Here is a 22173-nt window from a genome sequence, read left to right on the forward strand (position 1 = left end):
CTGATACCCCCAGAAACCCCATGTAACGCACCTCAGACCCTCCGAAACCCCGGCATGTAACGCCTGCGTAACGTTTGTGAAATCCGCCGAAAATGCTCTGAAGCTCTTTGGAATGCCTCCAAAATCCCCCTTAAAGACCCAGAAACCCCATGTAACGCACCTCAGACCTTCCGAAACCCCTGAAAACGCTATGTAACGCTTCCGTAACGTTTGTGAAATCCGCCGAAAATTCTCTGAAGCTCTTTAGAATGCCTCCAAAATCCCCCTTAAACCCTCAGAAACCCCATGTAACGCACCTCAGGCCCTCCGAAACCCCCAAAAACGCCACATAACGCCTCCGTAACGTTTGTGAAATCCGCCGAAAAATGCTCTAAAGCTCTTTGAAATGCCTCCAAAATCCTATAATGAAAAAAATGTACTATACGGTTCACGGGCTGGGAAGTATGGCTTTCAATCTTTGGAGGAATAACTTATGAAAGCTTAAGAATCCGTTTTTGAGTTATTCTTGCAAAGACTGAACGCCATACCTCCCAACATAATCATCAGCAGTCGAAATTTGAAGAAATTATTTATACTTATACAGTGTGATTCGTCGGAACTACCTATAAATCCAAGAGGGGATGAATCATCCCGGATGATCACTAATCACAAAAGTAGTATTTTTTTCTGCAGTAGAGATAGAAAGAACAGCTATTGAATTAAAGAAGGCAAAATTTCTGAATAAATTATAAGTACCTAAATAGTCGATAAATTATTCAGTAACAAAACTTAAAAGAACAGCCTATAAATTTAAGAAGGAAAAATTACTGAACAAAACATCAAACTAAATTGCCATTAAATACTACACCAACACAACTTGAAAGAATAGCCTATAAACAAAAGAAGGAAAAATTTCCTATAGAAATGTCAGTGGCTGAAATACATATGATTACTATAAAAGCACCATAATGTTTCTCTCAATGAGCAAGAACATGAACCATTCGACCTTTTGTCCAATTCGACCTTTTGTCCCTTCGACCTTTTGTCCCTTCGACCTTTTGTCCATTCGACCTTTTGTCCATTCGACCTTTTGTCCATTCGACCTTTTGTCCATTCGACCTTTTGTCCATTCGACCTTTTGTCCATTCGACCTTTTGTCCATTCGACCTTTTGTCGATTCGACCTTTTGTCCTTCGACCTTTTGTCCTTCGACCATTTGTCCTTCGACCTTCTGTCCTAAAGCCATCGGTTGAAGCGAAGCTTATACTTATGACACACATGTGATACAAGAATCACTGTACAATTGCGCTTGAAATGAGTGCCATACTGAAAATTCTCTCAGTTCAAGTCAGTCTTGTTAGAATTTTCTTGACACTGCGTACCGTTGTACAGGAATCACACTCGTATCACATGTCTGTCCGGGGTATTACGCGGTCTTTAAAGGTGTTGCTCCTATCCACGGTAATTCTGATGATGGTATGGTGACACTTTGATCGGATTCCTCAGACATGTAAATTATGTGAAGTAGATCGCAAGATTAGAGAAATTTTCTTGGAGGCGTACTCTATCCCTCATCGTGAGAATGTAGGCTAAGAAGAATATGTAAAAAAAAAACTATACTAAAATCGTTCTAAAGTGAAATCTTAGATTTCATTGAAGTAGGGGGACTAGAGGCATAATGGACACCCTAAGCAAATGAGAACGTTAGGCCTGTATATCAAACAAAAACTTGATATATTATTTATCTATAATAAAGAAAAAAAAAAGATATATTATCAGTTCACTTACAACTTTTACTTATTTCCTACGTATTTAAATCTTTTGCAGCTGGTAGAATGTTTTTATTGTGAAGAAATAGTGAATTGTAAACCGTGTGTTATTCAGGGCTGGAAGGAAAGATACGGGGCATAAAGGACACCCTTGCATATTTTATTCTAATTCTTTGATTACATCGACCAGTTAAGTAATTTGCCTACGGAGATCAATACCACAGATATAATACTCCATCTTAGACGAGTTTACAAAACATCAAAGTTAATTAAATAAACTTTATGCTAAAATAATCCGATTTATTTTTTCCAAACTCTCTAAAACGCCTAACAGTATGCAATGCGTGTAGATCCATTCGTAATTGCCGGTGTTCATTTCGCCCCGAATCGACTACAACTTTAAAATTACTATTCTGAGTAATTTCTGTTCATAAATAAAAGACTTCACCCATTACTAAATCTGCGTATACATGTAAATAAGGTAACAATTCAGTTGTTTTTATGGTGGACTCACTCCAACACTCGTGATACCTTATTTGATGCTGCTTCGAAATTATAAGAATTTCACCAAAAGAAAAACATATATCAATTTCATTGATATTTTGGTTATTGTGGAGGAATATAAATGGTAGTTTTGAGAAATAGAACCATGACTTGTTCCTTTACACTTATTCATTAAAAGTTTGACATAAAAGTCAACGGTTTTGGCAAAAACAGGGGTGTCCATTTCGCCCCGGGTGTCCATTATGCCCCTAATACCCCTACTGGCTAATTAATCTACACTTAAATTTATAATTGGCTAATGCAGTGAATTGTGAGAGAACTACCAAGATGATTCGTTTGTAACACTAATAATAATACTTTCATTTAATTCTAAACATTTGTTTCTATCTAATTGGTAAATTGTCTAACCTACGTCAACACAGTACTAAATTTGATAACTAATTGCTGAACCTAATATCTTGACTATACTAAGTAAGTAATGAACCCTAAGATTTATTTGTACCACAAAATGCTGATACAAATTTAATTTTAAGTTTTTGTCTCCCTTCCCCCCCCCCCCCTTCCAAAAATTTTGTCCGGATTTTGCGTTTTGAGGGGGTAGATAAAAATATTTATCAAAATATCGGGCTTTGGTGATAATTCTTTAACCAATCCGATGAGATTTTATTATTTTCAGATTAAATGCTTTATTATTTTTATCCCCCCCCCCCCCACCTCGAATATTTATAATGACCTAATTGAATCTTAAATGTAGCGACGATTCAAACATCTACTGATAATCACAGATGATTACTCCCGGTAGAACCTCATATTAGTTTGCACGTGTGGGTGAAGATAAACCTCTTGTGAGTTACAGTAAAACGGTAAAATCAAGTACAAATTTTGAAAACGACATATAATCAATGCCACGCCATTGATTATACGTCGTTTTCAAAATTTGTGACTGAAGTGGTAAAATGTATGAACTTATATCTACCCAAAAACTAATAATAAAATTCTTTCAGCTTTGAGCTGTCTAAACTGGACTGCTAAAATCCGAACACTCTTCATTGCACATATTTCACTATTCAGTGCTCACTTCTTACTCCCTACTCTTCTCTGCTCACTCCACACAACTCATTTATCACTCCTTTCTTGCCTCTCTCTTTACTGACCACTCCTCACTGTCACTTCTAACTATTCACTTATAACACTTTACTTCTCATCACTCTAAATCTTTATTTTTTGTAATTTGCCATTCCTCACTGCTTACTTCCGACTCTTTGCTGCTCACTTATCATTCATCGCTCCTCAACATTCTTATCATTCTTCACTCTTCACTTTTCAATGCACACTCCTCACTGATTATTTTCCACTTACCGCTCACCCCTCGCTACTGATAATTCAATCTTCATTACTCATTTCTCACTTATCACTATTTCACTTCCCATTCCTTATAGTTCACTTCTCACTCCTCACTTCTCTTTTTTCACTGACCACTCTTGACACTTCGCTTTTCACTTCTCACTGCATCACGCTCCTTACTGTTCATTAGGCCGTCCCTATTTTTTCAAAAGTTGGAAATGATCAATCGTTTTAGCTAAAAAATAATCAGGCCAAAATTTGGAGTCCGTATGTCAAGACAAAGTGGTTCTCCACGGGGCTTAAAGTTCTCAAAAATTGTATGGGGTCACAAAAAACATGATTTTTTTTCGACAAACAAAAATACCCTATGCTACTAAATCGATGGTTTTAGTACGCTTAAGGGCCAAAAATGTGCTTAGATTGCGATATCTTTTATCGTTTTCGAGTTTCCGGCCTTATTGGCGAAAAACAACCAAAAAATATTAAAATTTTGACCATTTTTTGAAATTTTAAAGGAAACCTACCATATATTGCTCGGTAATCTCCTTCACGCACAAAAAAGATCCAATCAATTGGAGTTACAACATAAACAAAAAAAAAAACTCGAAAACGACAAGAGATATCGACATTCTGAGCCCGTTTTTGTCTCTTGTGGTCCTAAAATCGTCGATTTTAGCGGCATAGGGTATTTTTTTGTCGCCAAAAAAAGTTTTTGTGTGATCTCATACAAATTTTAAGAACTTAAGGCCCCGTATGGGACCACTTAGCTTTGAGATATGGACTCCAAATTTTGACCTGATTGATTTTTAGCTGTAACGATCATTTTGCAATATTGAACTTTTAATATTTCCAACTTTTGCAAAAATTGCTCACTTCTTCCTCACTCTACACTGCTTGGTTTTCAATACTCAATTTTCACTGCTCACATCTCACTCCTCACTCTTCACTGTTCAATACTAAGTAATCATTGCTCTCCCCTCAGTTTTCACTTGTTCACACTTCTCACTGCTCTACACTGCTCACTTCACACGCTTCATTACTTCTCATCCATCACAGTTTACACTGCTTACTTTCCACTGTTCATCCCCCACTACACACATGTGTATAAATTAGTCATCATAAGCACTAAACATGGGACAAACTGACTGTTCTACATAAATCAGCGTAAATCTGGTAGCGGTGACCCATTTTTTTTTTAAATATTCAGTATTTTTCTTCACTCGTGCAATATTTTTTCTACAGATCATGATTGTTTTTGTGTTAATATTGGATAACTTGATAATTTTTTAGCTATATCGGTCTCTTTCTACTCATAGTATAAGGGAGTAGAGATCAAAGTGGATAATGAAATGATAAATATGATAGAATTCGCTAGGTAGCGAACAAGTGTGAAAATTTTATAGAAGGTGAAATTAGGCAAGTAGGTCATGTATTGAACGAATACATCGAATGCGTGAAACTTCTGCCGTGCGACCTGTGCTTTTAAACAGATCGGCTTGGTTGGTAGACTGGCAAAAGTTTCAGGCACCCGACTGCCTATGTATTGTTCTGTTTTCATCACAAATTCTATCGATCGGTAGCTTTTTTTTCGGAATTCGCACTCCGTTCATAGGGGTATGCCTATATCGCGGCGTGTTATTCCTATTAGCTTTTTTTTTCGATCTTATTGGATAGAACACTTTTCTTTTTAAGCCAAACTTTTTATATACTGATTTATCGACCGTATTCTATTAATAACTTCATGGTTTTGTGGCTATATCGGTCTCTTTCTACTCATAGTATGGATCACTGCACGAATTGTTGCTGGCCTACTTACACTCACACGAAATTTGACGTTTGAGAGGTGTCGGCACCGCTCAAACGTCAAATTTTTGGTGAGAGTAAGCAGGCCAGCAAAAATTCGTGCAGTGAACCATGAGGGAGTAGAAATCACAGGTCGCACGGCAGAAGTTTCACGCATTCGATGTATTCGTTCAATACATGGCCTACTTGCCTAATTTCACCTTCTACAAAATTTTCACACTTGTTCGCTACCTAGCGAATTTTATCATATGCGTACATTTTACATTCGCCTAAATGGAGGCATGCACGCATATGACCTCCACATTATCATCTTATGCAACATGTTATACGATTACTGGTTGTTTGGGCTACCAACATCAACCACTGCAACTAATATACACTACTTTCTTTACCATACAATCTATCTATACCACAACGCAGACTAAGTTAGATGTGTCTCTGTACAGTGATTTGTTTCAATCTATATATATAAAAATGCAGTGGCATACGTGGGACCGCGCATAACTTGCGAACGGAAGGTCCGATTTTGGTCGTCTTAGTTTTGTTCTGTTAGTTTTCACCCAAGGAAGGTTTATGAGGCAAAAAACATGGAAAAAACGAGAGTTTTCGAAAAAAAATTTTCCATACTCATTTGACCGGGGACTTGGTCTTGCTTGGCTAGAAACTTGAAACGTCAAAAAACGCAGTAGGCAAGACAAAGTTTGCCGGGTACAGCTAGTAGAAAATAAATATGTAAACCGAAATGTTTCCACTCTTTGCCGTACGGAATCGAGCCACCCCCTCTACTATTTGCTCGATCAATTGTGCATCCTTGTCAGAATTTTCCTAAAGATAGTCTTATATACTCATATCCTGCATATGCTTACCTTAAAGAAAACTCCTATAGAAATGTCAATTGGCGCATTCCCGGCAGGACCCTTTGAAGAATTCTTGAAGGTTATCATGTAAAAGCCTTGAAACATTATTAGGAAAAAAAAAACCCTCGAGGAATTCCTGTAAGGATTTCTGAAGCGCATCCCTAGAGAAATTCGTGATGAATCTTTGGTCTCAAATAATAGAAGCCTTGGAAAATTTGTTCAACACACCTGAAGGAATGTCTGAACGAATCGCTGGAATTTATTCAAAAAGAAATGTTTAGAGGAATTTAAAACTGTATTGCTCATCGCATTTGTATATCCGAGGGGCCTTCACAATCGCTCGGGCCCCGGGCCCCCACAATCCCTAATCCGGGCTTGTTCGTGCCCATAGAGGACTACCGGTCTAATCAGCGTTTTGTAGATAGTTAATTTCGTGTGACGGCGAACTTTGTTCGATCGTAGAGAGTTCTGCGGAGTCCAAAGTGAGCTCAATTTCCTGCCAAAATGCGCCTCTGAATTTCTCTGCTGGCTCTCTCGGCGGTCACAAGTACACGAATTCTTCAACCGACTCGATTTCATCACCGTCGATAGAGATTGGGGGTGGCGAGCGCGGTGATTCTTCACAGCAAAAAAAATCTTGTGATATCACATCACTTTCGCTGCACATCAGCCGCTTCGTAAAAGTGATGTACAAATTACATCCTTTCCACGCAGCAAATAAGCCGTCGCAGCTTGAGAGTGAGTCTAGCAATCGCTAGAACCGGAACGATAGATGTTTCATATATAAGTAAAATATTGGCATGGATTCGTACACAGATCCGTTGATTGTGAGGCATATCCCTTACCTCTCGGCTATTTCACCGAGTTAGAATGAAGGCTAAATACGATACTGCTTCTAAGTATCCGTTGGAATGGGTTTGTTGACACCTTCCGGTGCCAAGCAGGGTGTACATGGTGAGTGTGATAATTGCTGGAAAACGATGTGTCCGAATGAGATTAAGTTCGAAAATGGATACATCGCCAGAAATCACGCGCCTGGAAATTACAAAACTATTTGCTGTGTTCCCTAGAGCCATTTGTCATCATGTACTTTGTCTTCGACATGTTAATGACTAATCCGGTTCGCCAGGATTCATTCTTTAGTCGAATGTACGTTTCCACCATCATCTCAAATTTGCAAGCTATATTATCTATATCATCAGCGCAACCCAGAAGCTTCGTGAAAATCGTTCCACTCTTATTTATCCCCGCTCTCCTAATTACACCCTCCAAAGCAATGGACTTATCCACCGATGAACCAAATTCATCGCGGTCCGAGAATTTTGACACTAGAGCGGGGTCTGTTCCAATCAGAATCGTCCAATTCTGATTGGAACGGCCCCGCTCTAGTGTCAAAATTCTCGGACCGCGATGAATTCGGTTCATCGGTGGATAAGTCCATGTTGAACAGCAAGCACGAAAAACCTTGCCGTAACCCTCTGCGACATTCGAAGGGACTCGAGAGTGTCCCTGATACTCGAACTACGCTCATCACTCGATCCATCGTCGCCTGGATCAATCGTATTAGTTTATCCGGGGATCCGTATTCGTGCATAATTTGCAATTTGCAATAAACAAGTGATGAGTAGGCACGTTGTATTCGCGGTATTTCTGCAATACCTGGCAGATCTGGTCCGAAGTAAGACGTTCATCTATAAATCCAGCTTTTTTTTTATCGTGCTGCTAGTTCGATTCCCGCCGCAGCTGTCAGGAAAAGTTTTCGGCTGTACCACTGGGCGTTGCATGCTAGTCCATTGTCTAGTGTTGTGCTTCCTTCAAAAATCTAATAACTGGATTGAAAAAATGTGTCCCTGTCTTTTAAAATCCTACATCAAAGAAAATGCTTATAATGGTAAAAGTTCTCATAGAACACTGAACTGAAGAATATGCTGTGTATTGATACTGTTTGTTGTAATGTAAAAGAATCAAGGTAGGGTAAGTGTGCCGATCGTTGTGGTAATGAGGTAAATTAATTTAAAAAATATGATCTTTTTATCTAATGAAGGGTTTCAAAACGTTAGTAGGTAGTTTTCTATCCAAATTTGCCCGGAAAAATATGAAAACTATCGTTTCTCTCTGTTTACGATCAAAAATCGCATACCACAACAATAGGCACACTGTTCCTATTATGGAGGTAAAATTTAATTTCGGTTCCTAATGTTGCGGTATCCCATTGAAATCATATGGGATACCGCAACATTAGGAACACTACCGCAACAATAGGAACACTGCAGCAGAAATATTAACGAAAATATTTTTTTTAAATAAATTTTTGGGCAAATCCTAAGCACACAAAAAGTACAATCTCATAACACAGCGTAACAAAAATAGGGTCCTAAAATTAAAGACGAAATCTCGCTTATATTGAATAATACGATCAAGCATGGTATTCTAATCGAAATTGTACTGTACTCGAACTTGAAAAACAAAGGAATAATGAGAAAATTCGAAATAAGTAAAATGGTAAATAGTTCTACTTTGACATTTGAGGTCTACCATGTGTGACTGAGCTCGACATTTTTCGCACTGGGATTTCAAAAATGTTCCTATCTGACATACACGGTGAAAAAAAATTACTCAAAGTATGTGTTATAAGCTAGGGACGAGACAAAAGGCTAAAAAAATAAAAATTATATATTTTCAACTACGGTTAATAAAAACGTCAAAAATTGAGTAAATATGTACTCTTGAACCATATATTGTGGTTTAAAACAAGAAACTCGATAGGACTTTAGGAGCCTATTAACTTTTTGTCTGTCTCAAGAGCAAACTTATGTGTCTCCGAAGGATTTTGGTCCGCTGAATCCGAATCCGGGCTCAGATTTGCTCTAACACGTCACAATTTTGAGCTATACCTCAATTTATAGGAATGGAAAATATGCGATTTTGGGCTTTTTTGACTGCAAGCCATTAAGCAAGGAAATATTTTTTTATACAATCAAAAGGTTAATGGGTCAATTAACATCTAAATCAACGATTCATGCAAAATATTTCGTTTTACAAAATCGAATTTGATAGTTTTAAGCGATTTATGATAGGTACGATATTTCCCATACAAGTCACCCTCCAAAAGTTGCATGCAAGTTTTCATACTAATAAAAATGCTTAAATCTATCAAATTTGATTAGGTAAAACGAAATATTTTGCATGAGTCGTTAATTTAGATGTTAATTGACCAATTAACCTTTTGATTGCTTAAAAAAAATATTTCCAAGTTTAATGGCTTGCAGTCAAAAAAGCCCAAAATCGCATGTTTTGCCCTATAAATTAAGGTATAGCTCAAAATTGTGACGTGTTAGCGCAAATCTGAGCCCGGATTCGGATTCAGCGGCCCAAAATCCTTCGGAGACACATAAGTTTGCTCTTGAGACAAAAAAATGTTGCGCTGTGTAATTTAAGCATAATACATCTATTAAAAATGCCTTTTGGTAACATTTCAGTCGAAAAAGTGCACTCTTAGAAAAAACCATGTAAATTTAAGTTCACTTGGATGCACATAAAAGGAGCGGCCCGTTTGACACAAATTTACGTCTTTTATCACAAATAAAGTCGAGCTAGCAATCGCTAGAGCCGAGGCGAGAGATAAAACATATGTATGTAAAATAATAAACTGGATTTGAACTCTGGTCCGCTGATTGAGAGGCACGTACCATACCTCTCGGCTGTATCACCGAATTGTGAGACAAACGATAAATGTTAAACTGTTTCTACCTATCTGGTCAGATAGGTTTGTTGACATCTTGTGCAATCAACTCAAACTTACACGGTGGATGTAAAATTGAGTTAAATTTGCCATTAAGTCATGAAATGTTTACGTACGTTGGTGGTTTACGTCACGTGTAAATTCCTAATTTTTTAAGAGTGTGCTCAAACGCCACTACCGCAACATTAGGTACTACCACAACGAAGGGAACAATTACCCTATGGCATTTTTTTTTAAACCGGAAGCAATATTGTTTTTGTATACCGTCAAAACTAAAAATACTGCCAGCAAGCGAGCACGCACCTTAGGTTATTTTCCTTCATACCAAGTGTATCCATTGAAAAATGACTAGAGTAGCAGATTACTACTGAAAACCTTTCCCATCGCATGAAGACCAGGTGCATAAACACATGACGATGCTATTTTCCACTTTGGTTCCCATTTTCGCCTTTGCAAAACACCAGGCGGCACCATCGAAGTCATCCACGGGGTCGCCACCTCGCATTTCACACACAATGAGATCGCACCGCGCTGCGCCGGTTCACGCAGCAACGCACTCGGCATAGGTACCTAGTCCAACGCCAACCTAGTGCCTGGTCGCGTTCGCACCGTGGATGGACCACGAGGGACCGGCTTTCCACCTTTTCCCACTCGATCTTGATCTCGTGGCGGTCGTCGCTGCGCTCTTTTGGGATCGTCACCGCCGGCGCGATCTTTTGGGTTGTTTGTTGTGTGAAATGTTTGCCGCCGCCACTACTGCGAGCGTCCGTTGTCGTCGTCGTCGTCGTTATTTAATGCGTCTTCCGTAGTAGGATCTCGTGCGTCGCGTCGTCGTCGTCTCGTTCGCAGTTGAGCATAAAGCTAGGATTGTTTAAAAATGGGACTAACGATAGAAAGTGGAAGATGGGTGATTGAAGGTGAACGATAGAGTAAGGAAGATGGAAGATACAAGAAACATGAAGTATACAAAAAATAAAACATAATAAATAAGATATAAAATAGAAAACTGAAAATATAGAATGGAAAATGTATTACAAAAGATAGTAGATAAAATTAATGAAGATAAAAAAGAAGATGAAAGACAAAATAAAAAAGAAAGAAGATTAACGAAGGAAACATGAGATGAAAGACAGAAGGTAGAAGATAAGAAGCAGGAAATAAAGAATGGAAAATTAAGGATAGAAGATACAACAGTTAGTAGAAAAAATACAAAATAAAATAATGAAGATAGAAGATCAATCTTGTCTACGATTTCTAATCGGTTCAAGCTTATCTCTTCTCACCAGGCAGCACTAGCATCATATTTGGGCGACGCACGGCTGCGGAGGAAGAAATAGAAGAAGTCGCGCCTCCTCAACGGGGACGCGTGGATAGAAAATAAAACTAACAAATAAAAATGTACCAATCCATCTCGATCTGGATTCAGTCGTCTTTTGTACGCGATCGTGTCCGTATCTTCCGAAAGGGACCCTTCCGATGGTCGTCAATAGGTCTGACCACCAAGCCTTGCGCGCGCGCGAATCCCCGTCGATCTTTTGATCATTTAGGCTCTAAGTGTGTATTCAAAGATTATATGATTGAACAGTAGGTTGAATTGCTTTTTTCCCAATGCGAGGTAGCACACGTGCCGCGAGCAAATTGCGATAAAATCTTATAGAACTTAGCCGATCGTCTTCGTCATCGTTGGTGACCGATCGTCGCGATTCATAGTGGAATTGGGATATGTAGAACACCGCACGCACCCACCCACCATCTGCAAACATAATTTAGTTGGCATTTAGATTTTTTTTTGCAAACTGGCGATCAGAAAACAGTGAAGTGACTAAGCTCAAGTGATAGATTTTCGAGATCCGGGAAAGCAATAATTGAATGTGCAGCCAGTAAGTGTCCGCGAGATGGTTATAAGAAAGTGTCGTTAACATTCCGGTCGGTTTGAATTTCGCCAGCCAGTTGTCGTCATTCGCAGAGTAGTGATAGTTCTTGGTTCAGATTTCACGAGTGAGAAGTGACAAGGGCTTTCAGTGAGCTTCAATTAAATAGGATATCACATTTTGATTTCTCGCAAGATTTAGATATTCGCTTCCAATCGAGTGCTCCCAATAGTTCGCTGTGCGACGGCGGTTCAGTGAAGAACGAAGAAGTGTTTTATGGCCCAGTGAAGACCACGATGACAGCAGCTAGTAGCAGTTGGAGAGATAATTTACGTCCCCGGCGGACGTTCCCGATGGGTGTGATGGGAGTTCGAGCAGCGACGGCGCCGATGGTGTTGCAGATAGTATTGTTGCTGCTGACATGTAAGTGGTGAATGAGTGGAATTTGTAGGTGGATAAGAATTAAGATTTAGAGTCTACGGAAGTAGCACATATAAGACTGAATTGAAAAATGATCGTAAAAATTTGATTTTAGAAACTGTGACAATGTAGATGTTTGTTCATATTGAAACAAATTATAATAAGAAATTTTGGGTTCTAGTCGTTGATTGTGCAAACATAATTGTTAACTAACTAAAAACTTGAGATGTTCTGAGATTTTTTTTAGTTTTTTATTGTCGGCGTCGGATAAGTTGCAATTAATGAACTACCTTCGTTAGTGGGTAGCAATATTATGATCTGGAAGAATGTGATTTAAATAGTATCTAATAGATTGATGTGACAGATAAATGACTGATATAAATTGATCTATCTTGATGCTTTATGTTGTCTGTCTTTGTGATTAAGCAGAAATTTCGTGAAAACTTTTGAAGATTTTAGAAGAAGCTTTAGTTCAAATTTCAGAGCTCAATAATTATCTTAAACGGTTTTCGTTTTCTAGAAAACTACCGGATCTATTCCGTGACAATTGGGTTTTTAAACTTTGAAAAATGTATCGATTTTCCATTTTTATACAAGAGCGCATCTTTTTCTGAGCCACTATGATTTTTTTTCAGATTTTTAGAACTTTCTTTTGGTACCTAAAATCAATTTCAAAGAGGTTTTTTGAAATCACCTTTAGACAGCTGGGCAACTGTTTGACAGCTCCGCCCAGTACAAACTGCGACGGGGGATGATTCGACAAATCACTTCCATACAAACTTAAAATTGATTTTTAAATGGATTGCCGGGCACCAAAATTCATGAAAATTTGGATTTTGGCTCAGTTTGGCATGCAGATTCAGAATATCGAATTATCTCAACACCGTTAAAGAATTGATTGATTGATTTATCTTTATTTGAGCGACTTTCAGCCCTTGGCTGGTTCGTCTCTCCCGTTATAGAAGCCAATTTAAGTTTTTGAATAATGGAACATTGAATCTTGACAGGACATGGAATTAGTAATAATTTTGGTAAAATTCGGCAGCCCTTTTATTGCACCCACTAAAAACTAGAAAGCATTAAAAGTTAAAAAGCGCTCCACAAATAATGAACATAAATACGTTTTATGTAAATGTGCAATGTAACCCATAAATAATTGAGAGCTTCCATACATTTTATGAAATGTACCGGTAAAACATGAAGTTTTATCATTAAAAATGAAATTTTGCGCCAATAATAATACTGATGTGCTCCATAATAAAACACTAATGATTCATAACTAAATGAAGTTTTTCCATAAAAAAATGAAAATTGTACCCATAGTAAATTAAATATTGCTCCATACAAATATCAAATAGTATCGAAGTTCAATTTTATATAGAGTTACAAAAAATAAATAAATATTTTATATGTTAAAGTTTGATAATACTTATTGTGCATTAATCTATTTTGTATGGTGCATTATAAGTTTTTTACTGAGCACTATTAAATTTACTATTAGTACAATTTCCATATGGAGCATTTGCGTTTTATTATGTGTTCTGGATCATTAATGCTGCACTTTATTTATTGGTATGAATTTCACTTTTAATGATTATATTTTATGTTTTACGCCTTCAATTATTTTTAGGTTATATTACAAATTTTTTGAAACATGTTCATTGTTAAGGGAGCATTTTTTAATTTTTTATGGAACATTTGCAATTGGCTATGGTTGCAATAACCTTTTGCCGTAAAATTCACGCAGTTTTCGCACATTTTACGACAGAATTAATTGCAGTGCCGCGAAGTGTCAGTATCAACAGACATTTAAAGCTGTCATTGAGATAGGTAACCACTCATTTTTCCATTTACCATCGGAATATCAATTGACTAGCCTCTGATCATTCAATAGGGTTTTAAAATTTGAAAAAAAAACATGTACTGATATTTTGATTTTATACGAAAGAACACCTTTTTCTGAGTCACTATATTTTTTTTCTTCAGATTTTTAGAACTTTATTTTGGCACCTAAAGTCAATTTCAAAGAGATTTTTTGAAATCACTTTTTGTCAGCTGCGCAGCTGTTTGCAACGAGTGTGCAACGGTGAGTCGACAAATAGCCATACAAACTCCCATACAAACTTCAAACTGATTTTAAAATAGGTTCCCGGGCACCAAATTTCATAAAAAATTTGGATTTCGGCTCAGTTTGACAAGAAGATTCAGAATATGGCATTATCTCAACACCGCTAAAGAAGCCAATTGACATAAGCTCCAGCCTCAGTCAAGGCACATATCATTCGATTGAGTCCAAGCTAAGAAGCAAATTTTGTGGTGTTGTACATTTAAGGCTTCTTATGGCATCATCAGCATCGGCAGCCATGTTGGATATGTGGCTCACAATTTCAAAGTGATAATTCTCTGTCACCAAAGCCAATATTCGTATGAAAAAGTATCATCCTATATGCTCAATTGCTCACTCATAGTGAATACGATGATACTTTTTCTGCTGCGTTACTGCAGAATTGACAGTTTTTTATCACTTCAAAAACGTGAGGCAAACAATCATTGAAAAATAAAAAGTCAATGATTCGTTTGAAAGCTTAGTGAATGCATCATGACACCTTAAAGCTTTTACCATCATTGATGATGTCAAACCCGACATCAACCTATCATTCACCTATTTTTATTTTGGCCACCAAACCCAACATAGACGCAATAGTTGTTCGATGTTGGTCCAACAGTGGTCCAACATTTGATAAAAAAGACCCGACTTTGACCCAACAATCGATATTTTTTCAGTCTGGCGGAATTTTGCAGGGTTTTTTCATGTTTCGTGCCCAGCTACTCTTTCGAGTAACAATTTATTCAATTGACAAGGATTCGTTTCTCATTTGATAGGTGCTCTGATTGAACGAAATCGTTTTAAACATGACTAGAAGGAAAAATGACTGGAAAGATATGTTGGTTGAAGTTCAAATGAATGAGATGAATTTTTGCAACACTGATTAAATAATTTGTTATAATTGTTTAACAACTGTATTCATTATTTGTATTCGTTTTTTTTTGATCGTTGATTTTTGTCAATACAAATTTTTTGAAATTTGTGCGGAGCTTTGATTTTGACCAGTTCCCCGTCCCCCAAAAAAGTCTACGTGGTTTATGAACGGCTCGTCACCATTGGTGATTGGTGATTGAAATTTACTCTGGTGAGAATTGAAGAATGTCATGACATTTTTTTTCACGAAATTTCGTGTCATTTCATATCCGTGATATCCAGTTCCACTTGATCGCGCACACACCAGCACACATTTTGTCGATAAACATTTCTTAATAGGGACAGAGAAATTATAAAATAACGAAATGACATTTTTAATGACATTTGCCATCCCTGTGTATAAGTTCTTGGCCGATGTTCTTTGTGGATCTACCCAAAGTGGCTATTTTTTTGTTTGTTTATTACAGTAAAACCTCTAGAGGTTCATTCGCCTCTGAAACAGTGGCTATAACATCAAAGACAGATTCAAATTTCGAGGAACACATACGCACAACTGCCAAGAGGGAAGTTTACTCGTTTCCTTCGACGTATGTAATCTCCCTGTATATCAACATATCCCAACAGTTGGTGACACACAACTTGTTTTGGCTAACGTTACCTCCATCGCAACCAGTGTTGCTAGTTTCGCAACCAATTGACGAACTACCCAAGCAGGATCGCCTGCCTTACTCTTCCATAGGATCCTCGGATCACTTCAAGGATCTTACCTTGTGTCCATTCGTTCCGAGTTTCCACGGTTACTACATTCACCAGACCTGTTGGCTTCACATCTTTAAACCAAAATTTTGCTGAAATTCAGCAATTTATTTTGCTGATTTTTTTGTGCTGGAAGCGTTTCGAAAAATTTGGTGTGTATCAAATAATTCATCAACCTAAGGATAATTTGTATATGTTTTCCTATATATCTACTATCGATGTAGTGTCCAATGGTCAGGCTAGCACACAGTCAGTGATTGTCCAGTAGAGGGGAACAGCAGTAGATAAGAGCAGACGAACACTGCACAATGGTCCACGAAACAGATTTACGAGGAAAGATGCATTCAGCGCCTTCAAATGATTTTCTAGATTAATATGGTCTTCTACAAAGTTGTTACTAAAAAAGGCTCTCTTTTCAATATACATGAAAATTAGGGTGGTCCATATTTTCAAAAAAAATTGGGAACCAATCATTTTTATTTGCAAGAATAACTATATACATTCTTCGGAAAAGTTGTAGATCTATCAATTTTGAGCAAGTTTGCCGAAGACAAATTTTTAATGTAGCTTTAAAATTGACCGATCTAGAGGTGTTTTTCTGAATAAGCTTAAGGTGGTTCAAGAAAAAACGGGTTTTTTCATTCTTAATCACTTAACCTAATTTACAGCTCCTTTGTCCACTAGGGCACTACGTGAGCGATTCCAATTGGACGCTGCACTTACACATTGTACAGCGCCTACATGTATACTACTCTAATTCAACTATATCGAACTGGTGCCTTGTGCTGCTTTCACTTGTCTACCCTGTCCACAGTAGAATGATGAGCACGATGATGCTGATGTGTGGCTGTTGTTCCTTTTCCAGTCCAATTGGGGGTCGTCCATTATGAGTTGCGGTTCGCCGATATCCAAGTTTCCGGGTCCGTTGGAGCATATGCTCCGAAGAGGGTCAGGTGTCAGCTGCTCTCGGGGGGAAGAGCAACTGACGAAAAATTGTAAGTGCTGGGGCTGGGATCGAACCCATGACCATCCGCTTATGAAGCGAACGTGTGGACCACTACGCCACGGGCCCCGACAAAAAAAAAACGGGTTTCTGGCGTTGACTTTTTCAGTTTCGATTTTTCATCAAAGTCGCCCAAGAAACACTTGTAGAGCATTTGAAGACGCGTCGTTTCGTGCTCTGAGATGGACGTTATCTCTTTTAACTTATTTGTTTCAAATTTCTCGTCAAAGTCGCCTAAGAACCACTTTTAGAACTTCCAAAAAACGCGCATTTTCGTGCGCTGAGAATGTTGCTACGTCATTCTGTTCAAAATATATTGATGATTTTCTAGAAAAAATAGGCACTTTTCAAGTATTTTTCACTTGAGTTACAAAAATAACACCCCTCTAATTTTTTGATATGTTTTCAAACAACATTTCTTCTTTTGAATGCGGGCAAAAAATATTTTTTATGTTTGCCCCAACCCGTCATAACACCTTTTTAAAAAACTATGATTTTTTAAGAAAAATGCCTGTAACTTTTGAACCAAAAGAGATAACGACCATCTCAGCGCACGCGTCTTCAAATGCTCTACAAGTGTTTCTTAGGCGACTTAGATGAAAAATCGAAACTGAAAAAGTCAACGCCAGAAAACCGGTTTTTCTTGAACCACTCTAAGCTTATTCAGAAAAATACCTCTAGGTCGGTCAATTTTAAAGCTACATAAAAATGTCTTCAGCAAACTTGCTCAAAATTGATAGATCTACAACTTTTCCGAAGCATGTATACAGTTATTCTTGCAAATAAAGAAGTTTGGTTACCAATATCTTTGAAAATATGGACCACCATAATTTTCATGCACATTTTAAAGAGGGCCTAATTATTAGGGACAATTTAGTAGAAGACCATATTTGCCTAAAAAATCATTTGAAGGCGTTGAATGCATCTTTCCTTGTAAATCTGGTTCGTGGACCACTGTGCACTGTCTACCATCTGTTTTTCAATGATTTTGGGGAAATGTCCTGCAAGCACTTGGAATATCAAATAATGCGCATTATTTCCTGAAAAACTGTAGTTCTTTTATGTATTGACCCATCAGAATGACACAAAAACGTCGAGAAGTTCCGAGTTATTCCTTCGCTTATCTTTACCTGCCCAAAAAATCGCGTAGTCCACTCTGTCTTAACGCCATCCCTATGTAGTAGGCTGCGGCTTATTTTTCAAAAGTGGTTGAAACCTGGAATTCGTAAGCTCTTCTGGATTCAAATTACACAAAAAGAGAAACCTCTGAGTTTAAGCCAAAAATATTGAGATTTAGAGGTCGCGCAATCACCTCAAAGATGAATTTTCGAGTAATAAAAAGGTGTTTTCACTTCAAGTGCCTTCCTCAATTATCAACCGATTTTCAATCGTTTTTTTTTATGAATTCCTCACAAATTAAATTTTGAATGAACTCGTAGAACATTATTTTTTTAAAAGTCATGCAAAATATGAGTTTTCAAAGATTTAATTTATTTTTTTCTTTTTACAAAAAGTTTCGATTTTAGAGTCCTATAACTTTTTAACCGTTTGACCGATTTTAAATTTTTTAGTTTGCTTTTGTAGAACTTGGATACCAGGTGTCCCATAATCCTATAATACTTCCCCACTAGCCACTGAAGTCCTGTTCATGTGAGTTTGCCATGTCCTTACAGTATCAGTAGCAAAGCAGGTCACTCAAGCGTACAGGAACAACTAATTTCTATGTCAGGTCGTGGTGGACTCGTTTTACGAGCCAATTGGCTGTACCTGCTAGATCCAAGGTTTTTCTTCGCTGCAATAAAACGGCGATCACAAGGTCCACAATGTGTGGCTATTCGTAGGAGGAACTTTCTTCGCTATCTGCGCTCTATAGTTATATCGCCGGTTTATCACCAATCACACTTTGTGTCGATTACGATCGGACATTTATCACGACCAGGATCTGCTTTCCCACTTTACTGGCTAAAGTCGTGGTCAAGTACTTCTCGACTTCCAAACTACGATTTTGGTAACTCCATTTCAGAGAATTTCGAGCACAGCATACATTCAACCTTATTGGACGAATGGTTGGATCGAACTAAAATTTATACGCTATGAAACAATCGATGGCATCGATCGCTCGGGTATCTAGGTACCTACATAGGGTATGTATTAGCGTGGGACACAAAAAGACATTTTACTCCTGTACACTTTTTGAGTTCCATTTTGGTCCCATATTAACTGTGCAAAATTTCAGATCGATCGGAGAAACTATATTTTAGCGCCAGCCATTTTAAGTTTTCATACGATTTAGTATGGGGAAAATCACTTTTCCAAAGAAAAATCGCCATAGGTTGCCCCTTAGCCCCTAAAAATAAATCGATGAATGATTTCTGTTGGAAATTTTACGAGGAACCAACCCTCCGAAGACCGCAAAGTGATCTGAGGTATGTGGAAAAAGTTATTGACAGAAAACCGAATGGCATGCAAACGCTGTTTAACATGTAAGGAATAACAATAAATAATAAAATCTTGTTATTTTATCGATCGGGTGAGGCCTAATAACTTTTTCCACGAACGTCGCATCGATTTGCGATCTTCGGAGGTCTGATTCCTAGTAAATTATTCTGCAGAAATCATTCGTCGACTTATTTTTAGAGATCTAGGGGTGACTCCTAGCGATTTTTCTTTGCAGGAGTAAAATTTCCCCATAGTAAATCGTATGAAAAACTAAGAATGGCGGGCGCTAAAATATAGTTTTCCCGATCGATCTGAAATTTTGCACAGTTGATATGGGACCAAAGTGGATCTCAAAAAGTATACAGGAACTTGAGTTTTTCCATTTTTTGTATTTTCCCATATAAACCGTGTACCAGGCTAGTATGTATGCCATCAGTAATCTCACGCTCCCTATTCGTCCTATTCGACAACAAGCGATTACGGGACCGATTGATTCCGTTCTTTTTGTTTCCATGCGTGCTCACTTCTAATAAAAAATACAAAAATAAGAAACAAAATAAAGAACGCTTCAATCCTTTGTTTTTCGTAGGATGAAAATGGGAGCCACATGCTTAATAAGGGAACCAATACCCTAGTAGGCTGCAGCTTATTTTTCAAAAGTTGTTGCAAACTGGAATTCGTAATCTCTTCTGATGCCTGAAAGCTCCCGCGGCATTTAGATATGCGGTAACTGACGTAGCTTGCTGTTCCATTCCAATCTTGCTGATACAATCGAAGTACTCGAAGTTTTACTCCATATGCTATCTCTTGTATGAACCTACCGCCCAATACAGGTTCTGAAGCAATCAGCTCTTCTTGCGTTGTAGAGGTTCTCCACGTACTTGATTTTTGCAGGTTGCCAGGAATCACAGGAAATGGACGTACACAACACTCAGCCACAGCCGCTTCCAATTTAAAAATCGACTAAACTCAATCGTTTCTGCGTTATTGTCCACTTGATGAATTTGTTTGTGTATCGGCCACTGATTTCCGATCGGTCGGGTCCTTGGAACCAATGGCAAGCTGGCATAAAGCAGGATCTGTTTCCTCACTTCGTAGCAGCATCCGCATCACTTTCCTTTCATGGAAATTCCTTTCCTTCCCAAATGGAGGAGAACGTGCCTCTGGAGCCGACCTACTGATTCCTTCCACGGGATCCAGCGGCATGCTGTTACATTCGACTCAGCAGGATCTCACCGATCCCGACGGTTACGTACTGTTAACAGTAGCGGTCAACAGAGTTCATTCAGGCCAACATATTCTTGTAATTCGTGTGGTAGAAGCATTCGTCGATCGATACACTGTGCGTTGCGCTAATCATCTTCTTCAACCATGTACCTATTGCGGCCTGAACCTCCATACGGGGAATGGACAGGGGCTTCGAATGACATTTAGTCGAAAGTACATTTCGTCGAATCGACAAATGATTGCAAGTTTATTTCAAGATATCCTATTCACGATACTTGGTTTTAAGTACGTTTGGTAGAATAAATAACCAAACAAGCCCAACAGCTAACCAACACAACGTGAATCATGGCAACCTTGGATAAATGTTGGACTTTAAAGACAAATACATTGTTGGCGTCGGTGGTGTAGTGGTAAACGTGGTTGCCTCTTACCCCAGTCGGTCGGGGTTCAATTCCCGTAGAAGCCGATGGGATTATCTGAGACACAAAATCACGCCTTCCCTCGGATAGGAAGTAAAGCCGTAGGACCCGGCCCATGTGTTTGTTGATGGATTCGATATGTAGGGTCCCAATCTCAAATGTGGTGGCTCATGGGCGTCGGAATTTAAGACTTAGCTCCTAGACCTAGACGACATAAAACCCAACTGGCGCCGAACGGTGGTAGTTGGCCAGAAAAAAAAAGAAGAAGAAGACAAATACAGTCGACTTTCGTTTGTTGGGCTACGTTTAGGTGGGCTTCGTTTTAACTGGGCGCCCGTTAGGTGGGCTATAGCCCAATTAAAACGAAGTCAAACATTACTTTTGACGTGAAGCATGATTTGTCGAGGTTGGTAGTCCTTAATTTCTCTTGTTACAGATTTTTTACAGAGTCTAGTCTAACCTAATATCCACTTTGTGTAATGAGGGTATTCTGCTTAGAGGGTTCGAAAAATCGGTACAAGATACAAAATACGTTACATTCGACTCGAATCTCTTTTCATCAGAAGACGACACAACCCAAGTAACCATGACGCTGTATATAGAGCATTAATTTTGCTTTATAGTGTATTATATGACATGCGATATAAAGTTGTTTAGTCATATAGGCACCATTAAAGTAGGTTTAAAGTCGAAAGTGGCGCTACTATTGTTGATTTGAAGCAAGCTTTATTGTGGTGATTGCTAAAGCATATAAAATGCTTGTACCTTATAGCTAATGCAATCAAATCGTATGGAATGCATACTTAATGTATCATGTCAAAAAAGAAAAAAAGTATGTTTTTCATTTTTCTATCTATTATTATCTTCCGATACTCTCACTTTGATGTTTTTTTATTGTATTTCGGGAATTGAACCTAGGCTGCTGAAACTGAACCACGATGAAACTCGGACGCACTAACGCTGTGTGCTACGATACCATGTATTTTGCACCTGGAAAAATGTGCAACATAAAGTAACGTATACTTAGCTCGTGCCTTATTGAGTTGTGTTTTGAGCAACT

At 38.2% G+C, this 22173-nt stretch overlaps 2 protein-coding genes across 4 annotated transcripts in view; both read left to right on the forward strand.

The window, feature by feature from the left end:
- The window catches only part of LOC134288741 (uncharacterized), a 531602-nt gene that overhangs the window by 305465 nt on the left and 203964 nt on the right, over positions 1–22173 (forward strand). The window lies entirely within an intron of this gene.
- The window catches only part of LOC109404745 (fibrillin-3), a 375815-nt gene continuing 364975 nt past the window's right edge, over positions 11334–22173 (forward strand). The window contains exon 1 of one of the 3 annotated variants that reach the window (XM_062854530.1): positions 11334–12292. In XM_062854530.1, the coding sequence (XP_062710514.1) occupies positions 12166–12292 (127 nt within the window). In that variant the 5' untranslated portion in view covers positions 11334–12165. The remainder of the gene's footprint in view (positions 12293–22173) is intronic. The other 2 variants (XM_062854531.1, XM_029870275.2) reach the window with 2 other exon arrangements.

This window comes from Aedes albopictus, chromosome 2 (assembly GCF_035046485.1).
Source record: "Aedes albopictus strain Foshan chromosome 2, AalbF5, whole genome shotgun sequence".
NCBI classification, from domain to species: domain Eukaryota; kingdom Metazoa; phylum Arthropoda; class Insecta; order Diptera; family Culicidae; genus Aedes; species Aedes albopictus.